We start from the raw sequence: 25,520 nt of genomic DNA, 5'->3' as shown, positions 1-25,520 counted from the left end.
CTATCGCTGGTCGGACTTTGTGTCCAACAGGCGGTTGCTGAGAGATTCAAATGAGATTTGTTACCTGCATAGTCCGTGAGCGTCAGCTGCGGATGTATGGACATGTGGCTCGTTTTCCTGACGCCGATCCTGCTCACCAGATTCTCTCAGAGAGGGAGCCTCGTGAGTGGAGGAGGGCAATGGGATAACCACATGACTCGTGGCTGCAGCAGGTTGACTGGCATCTCAAGGAGATGGAGATTGGCTAGGCATCTGCTTGGGGGGTGACCAGACGGAGGCCCCTGGAGTACTGGTGGAAAATAGATGCAGCGACGCGCTGCTCTGGCACATGCTCCCATACCTGACCTGACCTACTCATCCATCAAGTTTTGTCAGAACTTGTCCATAACTTTTTGAGATATCCTCCTCACAGACAGACAAACATACAGACATGGGTGAAAACATAACCTCTGTCCATCTTTGGTGGTGGTAGAGGTTGAAAAGGCCCATTTTGATTACAACAGGGTGAAATTGTTGTCATGGAAAGCGTTGACATGTCAAAAAGGCTAAATCAATCGTGCTGTTTTTTTTTTTTTTGTGAACCAGGTCTCTGACCCAATGTACAAATTTCAAGTTAATAGGATGAAAATTGATGATTTTGTGACCTTGAACTTTGAGCTTTTCACCTCAAGAACAATATGTTTCTTGGTTTTGATTGGTGAACCAATTCAGTCACCCAATATGCAGTTTCTGTTCAACTGAACAGAGTACCCATCCTCTGGGTGGGTGGAGGTTGCACATTAATTGCTGAAAAAGGTATCATCTATATATTGCAAGAAGACTGCTTGTGTGGTGTGTGTCTCAAGTGTATGCTGGTCGAAAGGGTCTAAGGTGTCTAAAGGGTTTATAATAGTTCATAGGGGTCTTAAGGGGTCTTAAAAGTCGAAGGGTGAAGAGATCTAAGCTGTCTAAAGAGTGTAAATGTATTCAGGAGTCTAAGGGATTGACAGGGTCTTACAAGGTCTAACAGGTCAATGGGTCAAAGTGGTCTAAAGTGTGAAGGGATCTAAGTTGTTTAAGGGGTCTAAAGGGTATGTTCCAATAGTAGTTATAGGTCTAAAGGTCAAAAGTGTCTTAGGTGGTATCGCTGGTCGGATTTTGGATTTTAAAAGATCCAAAGGGTCTAAATAGGTCTAAAGGGTATGTTCCAATAGTCTGCAATTAATACACAGTCAAGGTTCAATTATAAGTGCCAAATTGACATACTCACAGTCCAACTCCTGTTGAAACAGGATGTACTTCGGCATAGACACTCACATGGGTCGGCCGAGGCTTCACCTTGACGAGTGTTAACCGTCCACCCATGTTTTCGGTTTTATATACTATATATCAGATATTTTCTATTTTCATTTACGGACGTTTGCCGATGGTTCTGTGATTTTTCCCAGTGTATCAGCTTTGATGTCCATTGGCACACAAAATTACGGTGTTTCCCCATTGTCTTAGGTCGCTCACCTGCATTGTTTTTCATTTATTACCCTCGCCGAAGGAGATGATATTGCATTTGGGTCCGTTTGTTTGTGTTTGTCTGCACAGACCTTTCGTGTTTTTCTCCACAACTGCTTGTCGGATTGAGACAAAATTTTCACCAGATGTGACTACTCATATAGAATGTTTTAATGATAATTATGGCGTCATAAGTAACATGGTGTGGCAGCCATGTTGGAAAAAAAGGAAAAACTTTCGACATCTGTATCCATGAATCTACACAAAGGAAAAAATTGAAACTTGGCACAGAGAAAGTACTCCTCATGGGGAATAAATGTGATTTTTTTGTGACATCATGGATGCCTTCGTTATGACGTCATAATTGCATGTAGAATGCTACATCTGATCAGTATGAAAATCTCAGTTCTGTGATGTTTCCCGGTGTATCAGCTTTGATGTCTGTCGGCACATTAAATTTCAGCTTTCGACGTCACCCGGAAGTTACAGAACTTTAATATCAGTCAGTCTGTGAATCAGTGAGTCAGTCTTTCAGCCATTGGTTCAAAAGAGATATATATTGTTACGGCTGTGGAAATTCGCAATACACCATAAAGGGTCCTTAGATCAGTTATGATGCAAAGTTGATGTGCAGATAGTTCCCCACCGTTGTTAAAAGGGAATTCGTGTGATTCACCGGGCTGCGACTCTGAGATAGCCGTTTTTCTGTTCTATCATTGTTTTGAACCGTCAGACTTCAAATGAAGGCCCTGTGAAAGGTCTACAACGGCGCGCGAGTTTTCCCGCCTTTTTTGCGGCGCCGGGGGCTGACGGGAGAGGCTGCGAGAGCTCGCTGGCGATTGGTGGATACGGGGTGTGAGGAGGGAACGCCCCTTTTCGAGGAGATTCTCGAAAGGGCAAGAGGAGAGGCGGAGCCAAAAAGGGGGTGGAGCGAAGGGGCGGAGCCCCGTGCTATATAGGGCGGACCGCGCGTGGGCTCGCTCTCTTGGTGGACGTCGTGTTTGAGCTCCCTCTCTCTCCTGCCTGGATCATCGCGTTGGATTCCTCCTCTCTCCTGCCTGGATCATCGCGTTGGATTCTTCCTCTCTCCTGCCTGGGACGTCGTGTTTGGACTCTTCGGGCTCTGGATCGTCGTGTTTGGACTCGTCGGGCTCTGGATCGTCGAAGTAGGCTCTGGATCGTTGAAGGCTCGTCTCTCCCTCTGGGCGCCAAGTCGTGAGGGTTGCGAGCAGTGGTCCCAGGTCGAGGCGCGCACGAGAGGAGAGTGCCGGAGAGGGCTCGCCAACCGTCGCCCCTCGAGGGGGCAGGTAACCTGCTACGGTCTCGCGGGACCCGTTCGGTCTCCCAGATCCCGTGTCAAAGACCCAAGTGGTCCAGCCTGATCCCCTTGTCTGTGAGGGGGTCTTTTCTTTCCATTTCTTTTGCTTTTGTATGACTGCTGTGGCACCGTGTCCCTATAAGTTAGACCTGTGTAAGTGACTGTACATTGCTCGTATTGTGTTGTGTGTGCAATATGTGCTTTGTAATAAATGTATCCCGTTCGTTGTCTCTTTCCCCATTGAAAGTGCCATCTTGAATCGCGGAATAAATTAGTCGTGGGTTTTGAACACCCAGGGTAAAGAAGAGAATCTGATCCGTCGAGGTCAGCGATAACACCGCTCGGTTATCACTGTAACACGGAACGGACCGCTGAAGCGGTTCGTGTCCGAGGCCGACCTGCGGCGAGGTACGATCGCCCGGTCGACTACTCGCGCAGGTACTTAGGTAGGTTGAATTTGGCGAGCAACCCTATCCTGCGCAGGTGGGCAATTGGCACGATTGTGGTGAGGTTAAACCCCCACCCGTGACTGGCTCCGGGTGGTAGTTCCAGGAGGGTCACGACTGAATTGTCCATTCCGGTGGGCGACGTGGTTGCGATTGGAGTTACGCAATCGCTCACACGCCTGGCAGGCCAGAATTCGTAACAATTATAATTATATATATATATATATATATATATATATATATATATATATATATATATATATATATATATATATATATATATATATATATCAGTCATGCGCCGCTTAAGGCCCAGTCACACCTTGACGTTTTAGCCAGCAATGGCAACGTATTAAAATGTATGTAAAACGCTGGCTTACGCTGAACTTTTGATGTTTTTTTTTTAAGATTCGGACGTATTCATAATGACTTTGTCTTATGCATAACGTATTAGTAACGGACACAGAACGTTTCGTTGTGTTATAGATAACTTATACCAACGAATGCTGAACCTGTTGTCGGCCTTCACAACCTATGCCCAACGATATTCTAACTTATGCATAGCGCGCTGCACGCATCGCCGACGATGACGTGGCGTAGGTTATGAAAAGGCTGCCGCACAACGATTCAAATCATAACCGCCGCAGAAATGGAAGTGTCAACATCGCAGTCACACCTTGGCGATCTTGCCAGCGTATGCCGACCTCTGAAAAATGCGTCTAAAACGCTGGCGCACGTCGAATACGGTATGGGTAAGTTTGGTATGCATGAATAGAACGCTAAAGTGAGCTATCATATGTCGTATTAAGTGGAGTACGTCTTGTAATTTTAAACATGTTGAAAATTTTACGACGAACTTGTCGTATGACACACGCTCCGCATGCGATGGGAATAAGTTGTACGCATGATATGCGATCGTTGACAAACGTAACTTGAAAGGTACTCAAGTCGAAACGCGTCAAAGTCATGGTTAGCATCAGTGTTCCAGACTCCCGGTTTTTTTTTTCTTCAGTATGACGGTGTTCAGCGTACAGTACGGTTATGATTTAAATCGTTGAGCGGCAGCCTATTAATTATATTATATTATATTATAACCGCACTAGAAATCGAAGTGTCAATCACCATCATACCGAAGGAAGGAAGAAAAAAAAAAAAACGGAGTCTGGAACACTGACGCTAACCATTACCTTGATGTGTTTCGACTTATAAACACCTTACAAGTAACGTGTGTCGATGTGTGTCACCGATCGCGTAACGTGAGTACAACACACTACTCATAGGTTAGAAATAAGTTTCGGGTACGCTAAACATTACCTCGACGTGTTTCGACTTATGAGTAACTTACAAGTAACGTGTGTCAACGATCGCGTGACGTGCCGACAACTTATGGCCAGTGTTATGCGGAACGTGTGAGTCATACGCTGGCATAAGTCTCAAAATTTCAAGCATAGAAAATTTGAGGACAACTGAAAAGTACAACGTTTAAAACCAGCGTACAACGACGTATGGCATTGTTTTTCAGCATGCTCTCAATGTTATCAAAACTTACCAATAACGCATTCGACGTGTACCAGCGTTTTAGACAAATTTTCCAAAATTGGCATAAGCTGGCAAAAACGTCAAGGTGTGACTGGGCCTTTCACGACGTTCCGGGCAACGACGGATCGCATATATGACTGATCTGCCAGCTCTGAAAAAAAAAAAAATTTAACTGAGAAATTCCTATCGCCGAGTGATGTAACCTCGTATAAAAATAGCACATACAATTATGTACACTGTACAGTACATAATACCTCATAATGATAATAAACGACAGGGTGGTCCCGTTATAATGCGATCGTTGAGGTCCATAAAATGTCATCGCAAAAAAAACAGGATCGTGCAAAATCGGGATTCAAGGAAATCGGCTTTCAAACTGAACCAATGTTTTCACGTTTACCTTCTCGCAAGTAAATTACCTTTGAATTGAAGAATTCCGCGAATAAATCGTTGTTCTTCGTCGACATTAAAAAACAAATTTATTTTTAGTGAAGCTTTTTATGTTGTTAAAACAATCGCACTGTTCCGAAAACATATCTATCACAATTGACAGGTGCTTCATTTGTAAATTTCTTCATTTGTAAATTGTAGCAGATGCAATGATTACGTATTTATAAAATACAAACGCTATTTATTCACCTTTCTATAATCAATGCAGGAGGAGATTGTAAGCTGCTGCTAACAACACCGATGGCCGTCATGAAGAGCACAAAGGTAAAACTAACGTGTCTTCTGTCTCTCTTGGATGTGTGTTACAATTGCCGACAGTATTCAGTACAGCAACATGCTGTACAGGTTTATATCCGAGGAGCAATAGGCTACACCATATAGCCTAGGTGTGTAGTTTTGTGTTAGTACGATGTTCGAAAACGAAAAAAACAATGTTGTTCGCACAACAACGACATCGCTTAACGACGCATTTCTCAGAACATAACCCCGTCGTTAAGTGGCGCATGACTGTGTGTGTGTGTGTGTGTGTGTGTGTGTGTGTGTGTGTGTGTGTGTGTGTGTGTGTGTGTGTGTGTGTGTGTGTGTGTGTGTGTGTGTGTGTGTGTGTGTGTGTGTGTGTGTGTGTGTGTGTGTGTGTGTGTGTGTGTGTGTGTATCTTCTTCTTTCGGCTGCTCCCATTCGGGGTCGCCACAGCGGATCATCCGTATGATCCGCATAGTGATTTGGCACATGTTTTACGCCGGATGCCCTTCCTGACGCAACCCTGGTGGCCTCTTACGACACAGGGATATGGTACACCTATTTTAACCGAGGTATACACCGGCCCAGTACACTGGTACTCATTTCGCCGACCTCGGAAGGATGACAGGCTGAGTCAACCCCCTGGTGTATTAATTCAGTGGCCCAACGGGGCTTGAACTCAGGACCTTTTGGATCCCAAGCCGCTGCCCGAACCACTGCGCCAACACCAGGCTTGTATGTATGTATGTATGTATGTATGTATGTATGTATGTATGTATGTATGTATGTATGTATGTATGTATGTATGTATGTATGTATGTATGTATGTATGTATATATCCTGGTGTTGGCGCAGTGGTTAGGGGCAGCAGCTTGGGACCCAAAAGGTCCTGAGTTCAAGCCCCGTTGGGCCACTGAATTTATATATATATATATATATATATATATATATATATATATATATATATATATATATATATATATATATATATATAGTTACGAATTCGCGCCCGCCGGCGTGCGAGCGGCCACGTAACTCGAATCGCAGCATGTCGCCCACCGGACGGACAATTCCGTCGTGACCGTCTAGGACTAACGCCGGGAACTAGTCACGGGTGGGCCTTTCGGCCTCACCACGATCGTGCCAATCGGCCCCCCCGCGTGGGATAGGGTTCGCCAAATTCGATCTACCTAAGTACCCACACGGAGGGTAGACCGGGCGATGGCACCTCGCCGCAGGTCGACCCCGGACACGGGCCACTTAAGCGACCCGTTCCGTACTATCGGGATAACCGAGCGGTGTTATCGCCAACCTCGACGGTTCCGATTAATTATCGGGCGTATTTAGCCCACTACCAACCCTTTACGTGAAGTAAGATGGAGATTCAATTAAAGAAAAGACGAAGCGAAACGGGAAAAACAGTTCAACATAATTCACATTTATTCCGCGGCACACGGATAGCACACATAAACAATTACAACAATTATGCACCAAAAGCAAATGTAAAAGAAACACAATTATGCACTAAAAGCAATTGCAACAAAAGAAACACAATGCAAATCTACTTCCGACGACGCGAGCACACGGCAACACTTACACAGTTTTACTTTACAGACGGCGCCGATAACACATATACTCAAAAGAAAAAGGGCCACCCTCAACGACAAGGGGGCAGACGGGCCTGTGGGCCGAGACCGCGTGGAGCCCACCCGTCTTGTGATGAGCCGCAAAATGTCGCGGCGGTGCCCCGACTCCGCGCTCCTCCGCGGGTTTCGTTGGCACTGCTTGGAATGGGGTGGGAACGGGGCCCCCTTTTCGCACCATCTCAGCGCGGGGGGAAACAGGGGGGGTTGTTGATGCTCTGGGCAAAGAGGATATCTGGCTTGCTTGGGTCCCGCGACGAGCGACTCCACTGTGCCCTCGACCGAGTTCCCGGCTTCCCCTCTCTGCAGCTCCCCGACAGACTCCGAACCCCGACAGTCCGACTCTCCTCCAGACCCGTCGACTGCTGCTGCCACACTTCGCCGCCGCCACACCTCTCCAACTCGCCCGAGCCCGAAACAGAAACTGACTGAATTTGCCCCGCGCTCGGCACTTTATAGTACGGCAGGAGAAACCATATGCAAATTTCCGGATCAGGATGAACTCGGGGGCGGAGCCACGCTCGCCCATTGGACGGAGGAAAAGTGGGCGTGAACCTCCCCTTATCCTCGAATTTGCATATATCGATTCTACTCCGACGCGCCTGGAGGTGGGGCCAAATCGCCCCGCGCTTAATGATTGGACGGATCGGAAGTGGGCGTTAATCATTCCTGATCCGACTTCCCCTCGGAAAGGCCGCTCTTTGTACCCGCGGCTCAGCGCGCGTCCCGCACGAGGCCAGGACAGCCTGACGCTCGGCGTTCACAAGCGGCGCGGGAATGGCCGCAGAAGGAGGTGAGGTGAAGGTGGTGGAGGGCCTAAAGTGGCGTGATGGCCATGGCGACGCTTGGAATGGCAGTGATGCGATGTTTACGGGAGCGAGCCGTGACGGTAAAGGTCGTAGCTGTTGGCGTTGTTGTGAAGCGGCGTTGCGGTTGGTGGTTGTTGTGTGATGGCGGTTGAGACGTGGTTGGTTCAAAATAAAGATAGAACAGAAAAACGGCTATCTTAAAGGGTCGCAGCCTGAATGAATCACATTTATTCCCTCAAAACAACGGGTTTGGGGCTAACTACACATGTACTTACAGAGATATCTCACCTACAGGATCTGAATGGTGGTTTGCGAATTTCCTCAACCACAACAATATATACCAAGTTGTACAACACCAGGGGGTTGACTCAGCCTGTCATCCTTTCGAGGTCGGCGAAATGAGTACCAGTGTACTGGGCCCGGTGTATGCCCCGGTTAGAATAAGTGTCCCATATCCCTGTGTGTCGTAAGAGGCGACCAGGGTTGTGTCAGGAAGGGCATCCGGCATAAAAACCTATGCCAAATCATTATAAAATGACCGTTTTTACAGCCATTTTTCCCTGCTTTGCAGGGGTTAGGCTTTTTCTTGATGCAATGTTTTTTATGGCCGGGTGCCCTTCCTGACGCCAACCCTGGTCGCCTCTTACGACACACAGGGATATGGTACACCTATTCTAACCGGGGCATACACCGGGACCAGTACACTGGTACTCACTTTGCTGACCTCAGATGGATGACAGGCTGAGTCAACCCCCTGGTGTTAATTCAGCAGCCAACGGGGCTTGAACTCAGGATCCTGGGATCCCAAGCCGCCACCCTAACCACTAAGCCAACACCAGGCTTCTATGCCAAATCATTATGCGGACAACAAAACGAATTTCCATACCGGATCGGTCGAGGCCCGGGTTACCAATGACCGCCACCGGTACCGGTGGTCAGCAGGGTACCAGTGGAAATTGTGCTACTGCTGGGCAAAGGAGGAGAAGGAGACGGGGAAGGCGAGTCTGGAGGCAGTGGGAGAGGGGGAAGGGTAGAAGTGTGCAGGTGAGAGTTGGAACTCTGAATGTTGGGACAATGACTGGCAAAGGGCGAGAGTTGGTTGATATGATGGAGAGAAGAAAGGTGGACATACTGTGTGTACAAGAGACCAAGTGGATGGGGAGTAAGGCAAGGAGCATTGGAGGTTGTTTCAAACTGTTCTACCATGGTGTGGATGGGAGGAGAAATGGTGTCGGGGAAATCCTGAAGGAAGATTATGTCAAGAGGGTATTGGAGGTGAGGAGAGTGTCTGACCGAGTGATGAGTGTGAAGTTGGAAATTGAAGGAGTGATGATGAATGTCATCAGTGCATATGCACCACATATGGGATGTGAGATGGAGTAGAAAGAAGATTTCTGGAGTGAGTTAGATGAAAGAGTGGTGATTGGAGCAGATTTCAATGAGCATGTTGGGGAAGGGAATAAAGAGGATGAGGAGGTGATGGGTAGGTACGGTCTCAACAAGAGAAATGTGGAAGGGCAAATGGTGGTAGAGTTTGAAAAAAGAATGGAAATGGCAGTGGTAAATATGTATTTCAAGAAGGAGGAATACAGGGTGACTTACAAGAGTGGAGGAAAGTGCACACAGGTGGATTACATCTTAAGCAGGAGATGCAACCTGAAAGAGATTTGAGACTGTAAGGTGGTGGCAGGGGAGAGTGTAGCTCGACAGCATCGATTGGTGGTCTGTAAGATGATGTTGGAGGTGAGGTTGAGGTTGAGGAAGAGAGTGAGGGCTGAACCAAGGACCAGATGGTGGAAGCTGAAGGAGGAAGACTGTTGCGTGGAATTTAGGGAGGAGGCGAGACAGGTGTTGGATGGTGGTAAAGTTGAGTGGGATGATGGGCAAGCACAGCAGAAGTGGTGAGGGAGATAGCAAGGAAGGTACTTGGTGTGACATCTGGACAGAGGAAGGAAGATAAGGAGACTTGGTGGTGGAACGAGGAAGTACAGGAAAGTATAAGGAAGAAGGGGTTGGCGAAAAAGAAGTGGGATAGTCAGAGAGATGAAGAAAGTAGGCAGGAGTACAAGGAGTGGTGGCGAAAGGCAAAGAGAGAGGTGGCAAAGGCTAAGAAAAAGGCATATGATGAGCTGTATGAGAAGTTGGATTCAAAAGAAGGGGAAAAGGATTTATACCGATTGGCAACACAGAGTGACCGAGCTGGGAAGGATGTGCTGCAGGTTCGGGTGATAAAGGATGTAAATGGGAATGTGCTGACGAGCGAGGAGAGTGTGTTGAGAAGGTGGATGGAGTACTTTGAGGAGCTGCTGAATGAAGAAAATGAGAGAGAGAAGGTTGGAAGAGGTGGAGATAGTGAATCAGGAAGTGGGGTGGATAAGTAAGGATGAAATGAGGACTGCTATGAAGAAGATGAAAAGTGGAAAGGCGGTTGGCCCAGATGATTTACCAGTGGAGCCATGGAAGTGCTTCGGAGAGCTGGCAGTGGGGTTGTTAACCAGATTGTTTAATAAAATCTTGGAAAGTGAGAGGATGCCGGAGGAGTGGAGATTAAGTGTACTGGTTCCGATTTTCAAGAACAAGGATGATGTGCAGAGCTGTGGAAATTACAGAGGGATAAAGTTGTTAAGCCACACCATGAAGTTGTGGGAAAGAGTAGTGGAAGCTAGGTTGAGAAGAGAGGTGACGATTTGTGAGCAGCAATATGAGTTTATATCAGGAAAGAGCACCACTGATGCGATGTTTGCTTTGAGAATGTTGATGCAGAAGTATAGGGAAGGCCAGAAGGAGTTACATTGTGTGTTTGTGGATTTAGAGAAAGCTTATGAGAGTGTGCCAAGAGAGGAGTTGTGGCATTGTTTGAGGAAGTCGGGAGTGGTGGAGAAGTATGTGAGGATTGTGCAGGATATGTATGAGGACAGTGTGACAGCGGTGAGGTGTGCGGTAGGAATGACGGACCGGTTTAAGGTAAAAGTGGGATTGCACCAAGGATCGACCTGAACCCTTTCCTGTTTGCAATTGTGATGGACAGGTTGACGGACTAGATCAGACTGGAGTGTCCATGGACTATGATGTTCACGGATGACATCATGATCTGTAGGGAGAGTAGGGAGCAGGCTGAGGCGAGCCTCGAGAGGTGGAGGTACGTACTGGAGAGAAGGGGAATGATAGTCAGTCGGAGTAAGACGGAGTACATATGCGTAAATGAGAGGGAGGGTGGTGGTATGGTGTGGCTGCAAGGAGTTGAGGTGGGGAAGGTGTATGGGTTTAAATACTTGGGATCAACTGTCCAAAGTAACGGAGAGTGTGGGAGAGAAGTGAAAAAGACAGCGCAGGCAGGATGGAGTGGGTGGAGAAGAGTTGCAGGAGTGATTTGTGACAGAAGGGTAGCTGCAAGAGTTAAGGGGAAAGTATATAAGACGGTAGTGAGACCAGCTATGTTGTATGGTTTGGAGGCGGTGGCACTAACAAAAAGACAGGAAGCAGAGCTGGAGGTGGCAGAGTTAAAGATGCTGCGATTCTCGTTGGGAGTGACGAGGATGGGCAGGATAAGGCATGAGTATATTAGAGGGACTGCGCAGGTAGGACGGTTTGGAGACAAAGTGAGAGAGGCAAGATTGAGATGGTTTGGACATGTGCACAGGAGGGAAGTGGAGTATATCGGGAGAAGATGCTGAAGATGGAGCCACCAGGCAGGAGGAGAAGAGGAAGGCCAAATAAGAGGTTCATGGATGCGGTGAGGGCGGACATGTGGGTGGTTGGAGTGTCAATGGAAGATGTGGAGGATAGAGCGAAATGGAGACGGATGATCCGCTGTGGCGACCCCTAACAGGAGCAGCCGAAAGAAGAAGAAGATATAAAAATATATTTGCATAAGATTGCGGCGGTTGGGATTACACATTTTTAAAGAAGAAGAAAGCGCTTGCAACCAAAAGTAAATAAAAAAACTGGATCGACTTCGCCAATTTGAGCAAAATAGCGAGAGCAGACCCTGTCTCAGGCAATGTTTTGTCGGCTTTGCAGCCAGCTTCATCAAGCACAATATAGGATGATGAAGCCGGCTGTGAAGCTGGCGAAACATTGCCTGAGACTGGGACTGCTCTCGCTTTTTTGCTCAAATTAGCAGTCGATCTAGTTTTTTTACTCTTGGTTGGACGCACCTTGTTCTTCTTAAAAAAAAATATATATATATATATGTATATATATATATATGTATATATATATGTATATATATATATATATATATATATATATATATATATATATATATATAGTGTTGCGGTTGAGGAAATTCGCAAACCACCATTCAGGTCCCGTAGGTGAGATATCTCTGTAAGTTCATGTGTAGTTAGCCCCAAACCCGTTGTTTCGAGGGGATAAATGTGGTTCATTCGGGCTGCGACCCTTTGAGATAGTCGTTTTTCTGTTCTATCTTTATTTTGAACCAACCACGTCTCAACCACCAACCACAACGCCGCTTCACAACAACAACGCCAACAGCCACGACCTTTACCTTCACAACTCGCTCCCGCAAACATCGCATCACCGCCATTCCAAACGTCGCCATGGCCATGGACCACCACTTTAAACCCTCCACCACCTTCGCTTCTCTTTCTGTGGCCATTCCCGCACCACTTGTGGGCACCAAGCGTCAGGCTGTCCTGGCCTTGTGCGGGACGCGCGCCGAGCCGCGGGTGCAAATAGCGGCCTTTCCAAGGAGAAGTCGGATCAGGAATGATACACGCCCACTTCTGATCCGTCCAATCAGCAATCTCGGGGTGGTTTGGCCCCGCCTCCAGGCGCGTCGGTGTCGAATCGATATATGCAAATTTGAGGATCAGGGGAGACTCACGCCCCTTTTTCTCCGTCCAATGGGCGAGCGTGGCTCCACCCCCGAGCTCGTTCTGATCCAGAAATTTGCATATGGGTTCTCCTGCCAGACTATAAAGCGCCGAGCGCGGGGCGAATTTAGTGAGTTTGGGTCGGAGGGAGTTGGCGGCAGTGAGAGTTGGAGAAAAGGTCGAGGCAGTCAAGTCGGGTCTGGAGAGGAGCAGTCTGTGGAGCCGTGAGTTAAGTCGGGTCTGGAGAGTGGCAGTCTGTCGGGGTTCAGAGTCTGTCGGGGAGCGGCAGAGAGGGGAAGCCTGGAGCGTGGTCGAGGTGGTTTGCTGCAGTCGGCTGAGGAGAATTGGGAGGAGGTCGAATAGCTCGGGTCCAAGGCAAGGAAGACGGCGGTCGGCGACGAGGTCGCAGTGGAGTCGCTCGTCGCGGGACCCAAACAAGCCAGATATCCTCTTTCGCCAGAGCATCAACAATTCCCTCCTTCCCCCCCCCCCCCCCGCGCTGAGATAGTGCAAAAAGGGGGCCCCGTTCCCACCCCACTCCAAGCAGTGCCAACAAAACCCGCGCAGGAGCGCGGAGTCGGGGCGCCGCCACATTTGCGGCTCATCACAAGACACGGGTAGGATCCACCCGGTCTCGCGGCCCACAGGCCCCGTTTGTCCCCTTGTCTTTGAGGGTGGCCCTTTTCTTTTGCTTTTGAGTAAATGTGTTGTTGGCGCCGTCTGTAAAGTAAAACTGTGTAAGTGTTGCCGTGTGCACGCGTAGTCGGTTGTAGATCTGCATTGTTGTGTTTCTTTTGTTACATCTGCTTTTGGTGCATAATTGTTGTAATTGTATATGTGTGCTCTCCGTGTGCCGCAGAATAAATGTGCATTATGTTGAACTGTTTTCCCGTTTCGCTTCGTCTTTTCTTTAATTGAATCTCCATCTTGCTTCACGTAAAGGGTTGGTAGTGGGTTTAATACGCCCGATAATTAATCGGAACCGTCGAGGCCGACGATAACACCGCTCGGTTATCCCGATAGTACGGAATGGGTCGCTTAAGTGGCCCGTGTCCGGAGTCGACCTGCGGCGAGGTGCGATCGCCCGGTCTACCCTCCGCGTGGGTACTTAGATAGGTCTAATTTGGCGAACAACCCTATCCCACACGGGGGGCCGATTGGCACGATCCTGGGGAGGCCGAAAGGCCCACCCGTGACTAGCTCCCGGCGTTAGTCCGAGAGGGTCACGACAATTGTCCGTCCGGTGGGCGACGTGCCGCGATTCGAGTTACGTGGCCGTTCGCACGCCGGCGGTCGCGAATTCGCAACAATATATATATAAATTCAGATTAAAATTGACGGTGTATTTGACCTTTTGAACTACTGCCCTCAACAACAATAGGCCTCTAGCATGTCACTACCCCAACCAGGCCGTTAAGTTTTGTGAAAATCGGAGTAAAAATACGACCTGTAGGTGATTGACATGGCCGTTTTTTTTTATAATACGTGCTCTCGGCTCGTGGAAGAGCTGTGACAAGGAACAAATCGGGGCACAACACAATGAAGGGAACAGCAGGAGAAAGGGGAAAACACCAACAGCAGGGCGGAGGGAGAAAGTAGGCAGAGATGGACTAACAAGGGGTGCAGGTAATGATGAAGGGTAAGGGAGAATGCAAAGGGTGGACAATATGGATGCATATGCAAACTTTTGGGGAAGGATGGGGAGGGAGTGGTTTAATGGGTTTGAAAAGATCACAATTTTGAATGGGGGATGACTGAATAATGTATGAACTTTCCTTTGGATGGATGCTAAACTGGGTGTCCTGTCTGCTGTGTGTGATGTATGCTTTAGCATAGTTACCTCCACCACCGAAAGTGAAGGAGGTTATGTTTTCACCCCTCTGTTTGTTTGTTTGTCTGTGTGCAGGATATCTCAAAGTTTTGGACGGATCCAGATAAAATTTGGTGAGCAGGTTTGGTGTATGTCAAGGACGAACTCATTAGATTTCGGTGAAGATCCGGATCAGGATCCAATACAATAACTTTTAAAGAATTTTTCACCATTGAGATATGGGGCCAAAAACGATATACAGCACAATATTTCAAAAAGGTATTGGGCCCGATATGTTCTCGTGGATCAGGCATTAAGTGGTGGAGGTATGCGCTCTACAGAGTGCCTTTCTAGTTGCATCTGTTTTGTACCCAAATGGATGACATGGTATGTTGGGCATTTGGAGGATTCCACACACACACACACACATTGATGAGCTTGGAGGCTGAGAATAAACCCACCAAGTTCCTTAAAAGCTTTCGGTGGCGACGATTTGGAGGCATACCAAGGACGGTTGGAGGCCTGTTTTACTCGCAAACGATGGTGGACAAACTGAGGTGGCACCATTGCTGCTGTTTTACAAGTGGCTGATAGGAAGAAATTGGCTACGATGATTTCACTGATCGGCAAGAGCACTTACCTCACTTTGAAAGACATGTCTCCCTGAAATACCTTCTGCTAAATTACAAGCAGTTGTGTGAAATTCTCCAAAATAATTTCAAACCACAAGTGTTAGAAGTTGCAGAAACCTATCATTTTCGACGAACTACACAGAGTGAAGACTAGAATGTCACGGACTATGCAAACAAGCTCGTCATTGCAATTTTGGGACGTTTGCTGGGGGCGTGTGGTCAGTCCACGAGGAAAAAGTTATTTTTGGAGGGCAGAACATTCGTACAAGCTTTGGCTGTTACTGCAGCTGATGAAACAGCTGAAAAGGAAGTAAAACAATTTAACTGTCCAGAGCTGGGAATTTTAGGTTCTGTGGATTTCACTGCAGAAATGGTTAGTTGTTATGCACCACAGATTGGGTGTGGACCTGAGAAGAAAAAAAGATTTATGCGTAGATGGACAATGTAATGCAAACAATACCAGGTAATGACATTTGTGGTGGTCGGTAACCTTAATGGACATGTGGGGTGAGAAAGAGTGGGATACGAGGACATCCATGGTTGATATGGTCTTGGAGGAGTAAATGAATAAGTAGTCAAGATCTTAGAGTTCGATATGTTGTTATACTCAACACTTGGTATCAAAAATATAGCAACCACCTTTAATTTACAATAGTGGTGGTGGAGAAACGCAGTTGAATTGCATCGTGGTTAGGAAAGAATATGTGAAGGAAACAAAGGATTGCAATGACCAACCAACACAGAGTGCCGATAGCAGATGGTAAAGAAAATAAAACAGCAGAAAACAAGAAGCAGAAGGAACATGAGGTGGTGGAAGCTCAAAGATCTGGAAGTGAAGGAGGAAGTTATAGAGCAGATGGAGAAATGGCCAAGATAAATCAAATAAGTTATGACGGACGCCGTAGAAGATTGGTGGAATTTGGCGGTGGATAGGATGAGGAAAACTGGTTAAGAAGTGTGTGGGAGATCATCAGAGAGGATGAAGGCCGGAAAAGAAACTTGGAGATGGAATCGAAACACGGAAAGTGCAGTTAGAGACCAGAAGGTATCGTGTCAAAGAAGTGGAAACAGCCAGGGCTTGAAGAAGATAAAGAACAGTACAAAAGGGAAAACAGAAATGTAAAGAAAGTGATTGTTCGAGAAAGATCCCTGGCCGTGGAAGAAATATGTGAGTCTTGATATGAAAGAGGGACAAAAAGACATCTTTAATTAGAATAGCAGGTATGAGGGATAGATTAACAAAAGATGTGGAAAATGTCCGCACAATTGAGGATGTTGATGGTATAGCTCCAGTGAAAGAGGAAGAAATCAAAGTGAGGTCGGGCCAATACTTTAACTGGCTTATGAATGAAGAAAACCCAAGAAAAAGACAGAAGAGGTAGTTGTAAATCAAGGAACAAGTCGTTGTAAAGATAGCTATAGTTGTAAATCAAGGAATGATGGCTGGTATTAATTTGGATGAGATTAGAACAGCAACGGGAGGAATGAAAAATGGCAAAGCAGTGGAACTTGATGAGATACCAGTTGAAGTACGGAGCTGATGAGATACCAGTGGAAGTACGGACCTGATGAGATACCGGTGGAAATACGGACCTGATGAGATACCGGTGGAAGTACGGACCTGATGAGATACCGGCGGAAGTACGGACCTGATGAGATACCGGTGGAAGTACGGAGCTGATGAGATACCAGTGGAAGTACGGACCTGATGAGATACCGGTGGAAGTACGGACCTGATGCGATACCGGTGGAAGTACGGACCTGATGAGATACCACGGACCTGATGAGATGCCAGTGGAAGTATGGACCTGATGAGCCGCCAGCAGAAGTACAGACCTGATGAGATACCGGTGGAAGTACGGACCTGATGAGATAGTACGGACCTGATGAGATACCACAGACCTGACGAGCCGCCGGTGGAAGTACGGACCTGACGAGCCGCCGGTGGAAGTACGGACCTGATGAGATATCGGTGGAAGTACGGACCTGATGAGATACCAGTGGAAGTACGGACCTGATGAGATACCACGGACCTGATGAGATACCAGTGGAAGTACGGACCTGATGAGATACCAGTGGAAGTACGGACCTGATGAGATACTACGGACCTGATGAGATACCAGTGGAAGTACGGACCTGATGAGATACCACGGACCTGATGAGATACCAGTGGAAGTACGGACCTGATGAGATACCACGGACCTGATGAGATACCACGGACCTGATGAGATACTGGTGGAAGTGCGGACCTGATGAGATACCGGTGGAAGTACGGACCTGATGAGATACTGGTTGAAGTATCCGGTTACTCCACTGTTGTCCCATGAAGGAAGCCAGACATAGCGCGCGCGCGCGCGCACACACACACACACACACACACACACACACACACACACACACACACACACACACACACACACACACACACACACACACACACACACACACACACACACACACACACACTTTATAAAAGCTCGTTTAATTGAAGTTATAACCTTAACTTATAAGCAATTTACTGATTTCTGAACTGCCAAGATCAGCTGGACACCGTTTTTCATTAAGGTTTCCTTTCAGCCCAGAACCTCTCCAAACAGCAGGTACTCATCAGTAGATTACTCAACATCAATGGACCTACAACCTCAAAGTTGTATCCACACACAGTCAGTCAACACAGCAATGCAATATCCTTTTTCAAACTTATTTAATTATTCCTTTTATTTTAGGTATCACAACATATGAATAACCTTAATCATACATCACTTTATATTAAAGTGGGACATCCAATAATGCAAAAACTACCGAGGAAATAAACTCCTTTAAGATATGGAAGAAATTTATGGATCAGAGATTGAGAGAAATCATGGAATCCATGAAGGTCAATTCAGATTCATTCCGGGAAGGAGCACCACGGATGTCTTTTTAGTTTTGATACAAGTGATGGAGAAATAACGGGACGGTCAAAGCAACATAAAGTTTGTATTCATTGATATGGAGAAGTCTTATGATCATTTGCCTCGGGAGGAAGTCAGGATATGTGCAAGAATTATTGGAGTCCCTGAGAAGTATGTACGACTATTGCAGGACATGTAGAAGGATTGCCAGACCTGATTAAGAGTAAGAAGCAGTGTGGGAGGGAGTGAGAGTTTTGAAGTAGGATTGAACGAATGATCGGCACCAAGCCCCTTCCTCTTCCTGATTGTCCTGGGTATTCTAACTGAGCAAGTGAGACAGGAAATGCCATGGTCAATGGTGTTTGGAGATGATGAGCTGTGTGGTGGGGATGATGAGACGATGACTGAGTATCTTGAGAAATAGAGATAAGCGCTGGACGATAGGGCATGATGATCAGTTGACCAAAGACTCAATAAATGCATTGTCAGTTTGAACCTAGGAGAGAGGACCGGGCTGTAAGGGTAAAGATTATGGGTGAATATCTGGAGAAAGTGAGTATCTTCAAGTGTCTGGGGTGGGTGGTGACAGAAGATGGAAATATGGGAATAAATGGAAATTAAACAACGGATTAGTTCTGGTTGGAATAGTTGGAGGAAGTACGGTGGAGTGTTGTGTGATAGAAAAGTTCCGCTGAAACTGAAAGGAAGAATTTACAAGACAGTTGTGAGACTGGCATTGTTATATATTGCGGAAACTTGGGCAACATCAAGGAAAGAGAAACAGAAACTGGGATGTAAATGAGATGTGTATGTTGAGATAATGTGTGGATTGACAAGATTAGAAACCAGCTCATCAGGAGTCAGTGAAGATTGTGGAAGTATTGAAGAAAGTACCCGAGAAGACATTGAATTTGTTTGGTCTTCTGATGAGGAGAAAGAGAGAGAGAGAGTATGTGGTGAGGCGAGTGATGGAGATGGGATTGCTGGGAAGAAGGAGAAGATGATGGCCGAAGATCAGATGGAAGGATGCGGTGGAGAGTTATTTAGAAGTTAGGGGATTGGAATAATAATTCGTGAATAACAGGAGGAAATGGAGAAGGATGATCAACCAGCATTGTGGCAACCCCATGTAAAATGGGAAAAAGAAGAGTACTGAGATCCTTATTTTTATAGCCTGGTGTTGGCGCAGTGGTTAGGGCAGTGGCTTGGGATCCAAAAGGTCCTGAGTTCAAGCCCCGTTGGGCCACTGAATTAATACACCAGGGGGTTGACTCAGCCTGTCATCCTTCCGAGGTCGGCGAAATGAGTACCAGTGTACTGGGCCGGTGTATACCCCGGTTAAAATTGGTGTACCATATCCCTGTGTCATAAGAGGTGACCAGGGTTGCGTCAGGAAGGGCATCCGGCGTAAAACATGTGCCAAATCATTATGCGGATCATACGGATGATCAGCTGTGGCGACCCCTAACGGGAGCAGCCGAAAGAAGAAGAAGACTGAGATCCTTATTTATTAAACTACGTATTTGCTTAAGTTTCTAAAAAGGGGGCAGTTGCTGTGTCTTATGTATGCTCTAGCATAGCTCCATCTGTTTGTACCCAAGTTGATGATGTGGTCAGTTGGGGGTTTGGAGGGCTCTGCACATTCGTGTTGAAGAGTTTTGGGGCTGAGAATAAACCCACCTGATTCACGTACTTGGGGTGATTTATGAGCCAATGGACATAACACCGTCGGTCAGCATTAGTTGGTGGATGTTAAAGATCTCCTGGTGTCCTTCTCGCAGAGTCGGCGAGCTATCGCAAACACACTGAACAATTTACAAATTCCTGCCCTAACCTACAGCGGGCAGTGGTCTCACCCTTCAGAAAATTGGGAGAGTCGAGCTCGCAAGCCTGCACATGCCGACTAATCCGAGACAAGAGAAGACAAGACAAGAGTGCTAAATCCACTGACCAATCTCTCCAAAATCTCTCTCTCATGAGCATTACGGTTGCTGTAAAGATACTTTTGTTTAAAATAACAACTAAATAAAACTGGGAGGCTTTAAGGCAGATTGTGTGATCAAGTTAACTATAAAACAGCTTGTCTTTTCTAAAATTGTACTTTTAAAAGTTTTTTTTCCTACCCCTTGAGAATTAAAGCTCCCACGGTTCGCTCATCTGCTTGGAAGTAACATTGCTACAATGTGTAGGCCCCTTGAGTGATAAAGAGCAAATCACATTTCATACCACCACATGGGGAAGGAGGGGGAATCCAAATGTTTTCCCCTGACTACAGGGCAAAACTAATCACAGATGTTTGTCTTCTATGCAATTTTCAGCTTGTAGCACATTTTTCCCAATGGTAGAGGACAGTTTCCTGAGGCCATTGGAAATGTTTTTGGCTCTGATATGATTAGAACAGGGAAAAAGTTATGATCACCTCACTGTGTTAAAAATCCAAAGAATCTCCGCTCTTGTTACCTCCACCACCGAAAGTGAACGGAGGTTATATTTTCACCCATATGTCAGTGTGTCTGTCGTATCTCCAAAAGTTGTGGACGGATTCGGACAATATTTGGTGGAGAGGTTGGGTGTGTGACACGGATGAAAATATTAGATGCTAGTGAAGATCTGGATCCGGATGAGAATTTTTTTTTTTTTCATGATTCTTCAACATTGAGAGATAGTGCTATAATAGAGATGATAGGGATAGGGATATAATAAGGCATAAACAAAGTATAACAAGATATCTCAAAAATTTATGGACGGATTCAGACGAAACTTGGTGAACAGGTTGGGTGTGTGACAAAGACGAATTGATTTGATTTTGATGAAGATTCAGAACCGGATCCGGAAACAAGAATTTTGTTTTTTAAGTTTTCAAGTCATTCTTCACCATTGAGAGATGGGGGGCCAAAACAACATATGGTATGACCAGCAGAGGCACCCGCACCTTGTGCGGAAGTAATTTAGAGCTTAGAAAATGAGAACATGTACTATGTATAATTCCAATCAATTCATCACATTTAATTTAGCAGGTAATACTATAATAATAATAATGTAATGATTCATACAATATTTAATATAAAATAACAATCAAAACAGGAAATAATCCTTACTATAATTTACAGACCGGTGTGTGTGTGTGTGTGTGTGTGTGTGTGTGTGTGTGTGTGTGTGTGTGTGTTCTGGGCTGATTACATCCATACTTGCTGCATAGGATCAGCATGACCCCAATTTATGCATCGGAGTGTTTTCATCTTTGCCAGTGGTCTTGGGAGGGGAGGGGGTGGAGGGGACATAAATTCTCTCTGTAAATGTGTATCATGTAGTGCTACCTCCAGGTGGGGGAGGGTATTACAAGTCTCCACCATTTACAGTTCAGTGTTCCTGTCTCCACGTTTTCCAATGCAATGTGTTTTGAATTATAAGTCGTAGGTATCTTTTTGCTTCATGCACGTTACCAGGGTTATTTTTTTTTTGCTTATACAGAGCTGTCAGTTGTCTATACACCGCCTGTTTTGCATGCTTGGAACAAGATCCTCCGTACGGCGGGTACTCTGCTAGTTTGATATAATAAGGCAATACTACACAATAACAACTACTACAGTGCCTCTGCATGGACAACATTTTCAAGCCTGGTTCTTGGGTGCCAGAATTGTGAGCTTGGCAATATTGATAAGACGATTTGTTACACTGCCTACCACCGGATGGCGCTATACAATAAAGATTTACATAGAGAGAATTGGAGTCTTACCCCCACCATGAAATCCCTGCCCTGTCGGTTTGAAAATGTTTTTTGAGAAACTTGCCAAAAGGAGTCCAATGATATGCAATATGATGGGATGACTGCAGGTGGGGCCGATTATATTGATGGACAGACAGAAAACACATATATATATATATATATATATATATATATATATATATATATATATATATATATATATATATATATATATATATATATATATATATATATATATATATATTTGAAAGTTTGTCTGTCTGTGTGTGTATTTCTCTGTGACCTATGCACGCAAAAAGTACTGGGCTGATCCACACCAAACTTCACATGCTGACAGAACATGTACCTGGGAGTGTCCGATGTAAAAGAATTGTACTTCTGACTTCCGGTTTCCGAATTATGACGTCATCACCTGATTTCGTAACGTTAATTTTTCAAGTTCAGCCGATTGACATGGGACCAACGCCATTTGCAATAGAATGAGAATTAATTAAGTCGCAAATGATGACATGAAACCAGCCTCACATTGTTGAGGCATTATGGTTTTTTATCTGATGCGGCAATAAATCTTAACATTTTTGAACTCGAGTCTTCTGCATATAAAACATGGCGGGGAAAATATAATGTTATAGTGGTGATGAAAAAAAATAATAATGGTGGCAGCCTCTACAATTTTACAATTAACAGTGACATATACTCCTTCAGATCCGCCGTCATCCACGGGATTCGTATATATATATATATATATATATATATATATATATATATATATATATATATATATATATATATATAACCTATGCCAAATCATTATGCGGACAATAAAACGAATTTCCATACCGGATCAGTCGAGGCCCGGGTTACCAACGACCGCCACCGGTACCGGTGGTCAGCAGGTTACCAGTGGAAATTGTGTTACTGCTGGGCGAAGGAGGAGAAGGAGACTGGGAAGGCGAGTCCGGAGGCAGTGGGACAGGGGGAAGGGTAGAAGTGTGCAGGTGAGAGTTGGAACTCTGAATGTTGGGACGATGACTGGCAAAGGGCGAGAGTTGGCTGATATGATGGAGAGAAGAAAAGGTGGACATACTGTGTGTACAAGAGACCAAGTGGATGGGGAGTAAGGCTCGGAGCATTGGAGGTTGTTTCAAACTGTTCTACCATGGTGTGGATGGGAGGAGAAATGGTGTCGGGGAAATCCTGAAGGAAGATTATGTCAAGAGGGTATTGGAGGTGAGGAGAGTGTCTGACCGAGTGATGAGTGTGAAGTTGGAAATTGAAGGAGTGATGATGAATGTTATCAGTGCATATGCACCACAAATGGGGTGTGAGATGGAGTATAAAGAAGATTTCTGGAGTGAGTTAGATGAAGTGGTGGAGAGTGTATCCAAGGATGAAAGAGTGGTGATTGGAGCAGATTTCAATGGGCATGTTGGGGAAGGGAATAAAGAGGATGAGGAGGTGATGGGGAGGTACGGTCTCAACAAGAGAAATGTGGAAGGGCAAATAGTGGTAAGTTTGCACAAAGAATGGAAATGGCAGTGGTAGATACGTATTTCAAGAAGAAGGCGGAACACAGGGTGACGTACAAGAGTGGAGGAAAGTGCACACAGGTGGATTACATCTTAAGCAGGAGATGCAGCCTGAAAGAGATTAGTGACTGTAAGGTGGTGGCAGGGGAGAGTGTAGCTCGACAGCGTCGATTGGTGGTCTATAGGATGACTTTGGAGGTGAGGTTGAGGAAGAGAGTGAGGGCTGAACCAAGGACCAGATGGTGGAAGCTGAAGGAGGAAGACTGTTGTGTGAAATTTAGGGAGGAGGTGAGACAGGTGTTGGATGGTGGTAAAGATGGGTGGGATGATTGGGCAACTACAGCAGAAGTGGTGAGGGAGATAGCTAGGAAGGTACTTGGTGTGACATCTGGACAGAGGAAGGAAGATAAGGAGACTTGGTGGTGGAACGAGGAAGTACAGGAAAGTATAAGGAAGAAGGGGTTGGTGAAAAAGAAGTGGGATAGTTAGAGAGATGAAGAAAGTAGGCAGGAGTACAAGGAGTGGTGGCGAAAGGCAAAGAGAGAGGTGGCAAAGGCCAAGGAAAAGGCATATGACGAGCTGTATGAGAAGTTGGATACAAAAGAAGGGGAAAATGATTAATACCGATTGGCAAGACAGAGGGACCGAGCTGGGAAGGATGTGCTGCAGGTTCGGGTGATAAAGGACGCAAATGGGAATGTGCTGACAAGCGAGGAGAGTGTGTTGAGAAGGTGGATGGAGTACTTTGAGGAGCTGATGAATGAAGAAAATGAGAGAGAGAAGGTTGGAAGAGGTGGAGATAGTGAATCAGGAAGTGGGGTGGATCAGTAAGGATGAAGTGAGGACTGCTATGAAGAAGATGAAAAGTGGAAAGGTCGTTGGCCCAGATGATATACCAATGGAGGCATGGAAGTGTTTCGGAGAGATGGCAGTGGGGTTGTTAACCAGATTGTTTAATAAAGTCTTGGAAAGTGAGAGGATGCCAGAGGAGTGGAGATTAAGTGTACTGGTTCCGATTTTCAAGAACTAGTGCATGCCCGAAGGTGCGTGCCCATACATGCGTGGCCGTACGTGCAAACAAAACAAAAAAAAAACTTTCAAACCAGCGTGCCAGAAACAACCACACAGGCCGTTCCTTCGCTCTCGCGTGCCCGTACGTGCGTGGCCATATGTGCATAAAAAAAACTTTCAAACAACCAGACAGGCCGTTCCTTCGCTGTCGTAAACGATGACTGGATTGGGGCATTGTGTTTAAGAAAATCGAGAAAGAAAGAATACAGTCAGTCGATAAATCGAGAAAGAATACAGTAATCATCACTGACTGGATTGGGGCATTGTTTTTAAGAAAATCGAGAAAGTGCAGAAATCGAGAAAGAATACAGTAAGTCGAGAAATCGAGAAAAAAAAAATCGAGAAAGAATACAGTACTCATCACTATCCGGAAGTTCGCATATCGCAGTTATGATTATTCGCAATTTAGTATTAATGGCCAATTATTCAATTAGCGCCAACGTATTTTGCCTTTTCACAAGGAAAAACACAGAGAGGAGAGGAGAGAAAAAACCCATAATGGCGAACGCGGCTGAGTTTCTCTTCACCATCGACCACGGCTACGTAGCAACGCTTCCTGTCATTGGTTGATATAAAATGGCCGCAGCAACGGTTCCTGTCATTGGTTTGGTAAATAAATGGCCATAACTTGGGAAGCACTTGTCCGATTAATATTAAACCTTGAAAAGGCACATACTCAGGTCCCCAGCAATATATCTGGCAAGTTTCACTTAGATTGGACCAGCGGTGGTCGAGAAACAGCGGTCACAGACACACACACAGACACAGAGATTGCTGGAATTATAGATAGATAAGGGTGATGTGCAGAGCTGTGGAAATTACAGAGGGATAAAGTTGTTAAGCCACACCATGAAGTTGTGGGAAAGAGTAGTGGATGCTCGGTTGAGAGGAGAGGTGACGATCTGTGAGCAGCAATATGGGTTATGCCAGGAAAGAGCACGACTGATGCGATGTTTGCTTTGAGAATGTTGATGGAGAAGTATAGGGAAGGCCAGAAGGAGTTACATTGTGTGTTTGTGGATTTAGAGAAAGCTTATGATAGGGTGCCAAGAGAGGAGTTGTGGTATTGTATGAGGAAGTCGGGAGTGG

The 25,520-nt window shown here is 45.9% G+C and overlaps 1 protein-coding gene and 1 long non-coding RNA gene across 5 annotated transcripts in view; one reads left to right on the top strand and one right to left on the bottom strand.

The window, feature by feature from the left end:
• The window catches only part of LOC147014047 (uncharacterized), a 52,257-nt gene that overhangs the window by 5,032 nt on the left and 21,705 nt on the right, over positions 1-25,520 (bottom strand). Inside the window, exon 1 of one of the 4 annotated variants that reach the window (XM_085851637.1) lies at positions 5,208-5,270. The exons of the other annotated variants lie outside the window; for them this stretch is intronic. Coding sequence (XP_085707763.1) covers positions 5,208-5,255 — 48 coding nt within the window. The 5' untranslated portion in view covers positions 5,256-5,270. Of the gene's footprint in view, positions 1-5,207; positions 5,271-25,520 lie in introns of those variants that run through there. 4 annotated transcript variants of the gene reach the window in all.
• LOC147014048 (uncharacterized) lies at positions 5,060-20,074 on the top strand. The gene is made up of 3 exons (XR_015050623.1): positions 5,060-5,198; positions 5,447-5,502; positions 19,945-20,074. It is a non-coding gene; the product is annotated as an uncharacterized LOC147014048 (long non-coding RNA).

This window comes from Eptatretus burgeri, chromosome 13 (genome assembly GCF_056783735.1).
Source record: "Eptatretus burgeri isolate ZD-2024b chromosome 13, Ebu_testis_v1, whole genome shotgun sequence".
Classification (NCBI taxonomy): Eukaryota; Metazoa; Chordata; class Myxini; order Myxiniformes; family Myxinidae; genus Eptatretus; species Eptatretus burgeri.
This window is presented reverse-complemented; position numbering and strand designations above follow the sequence as displayed.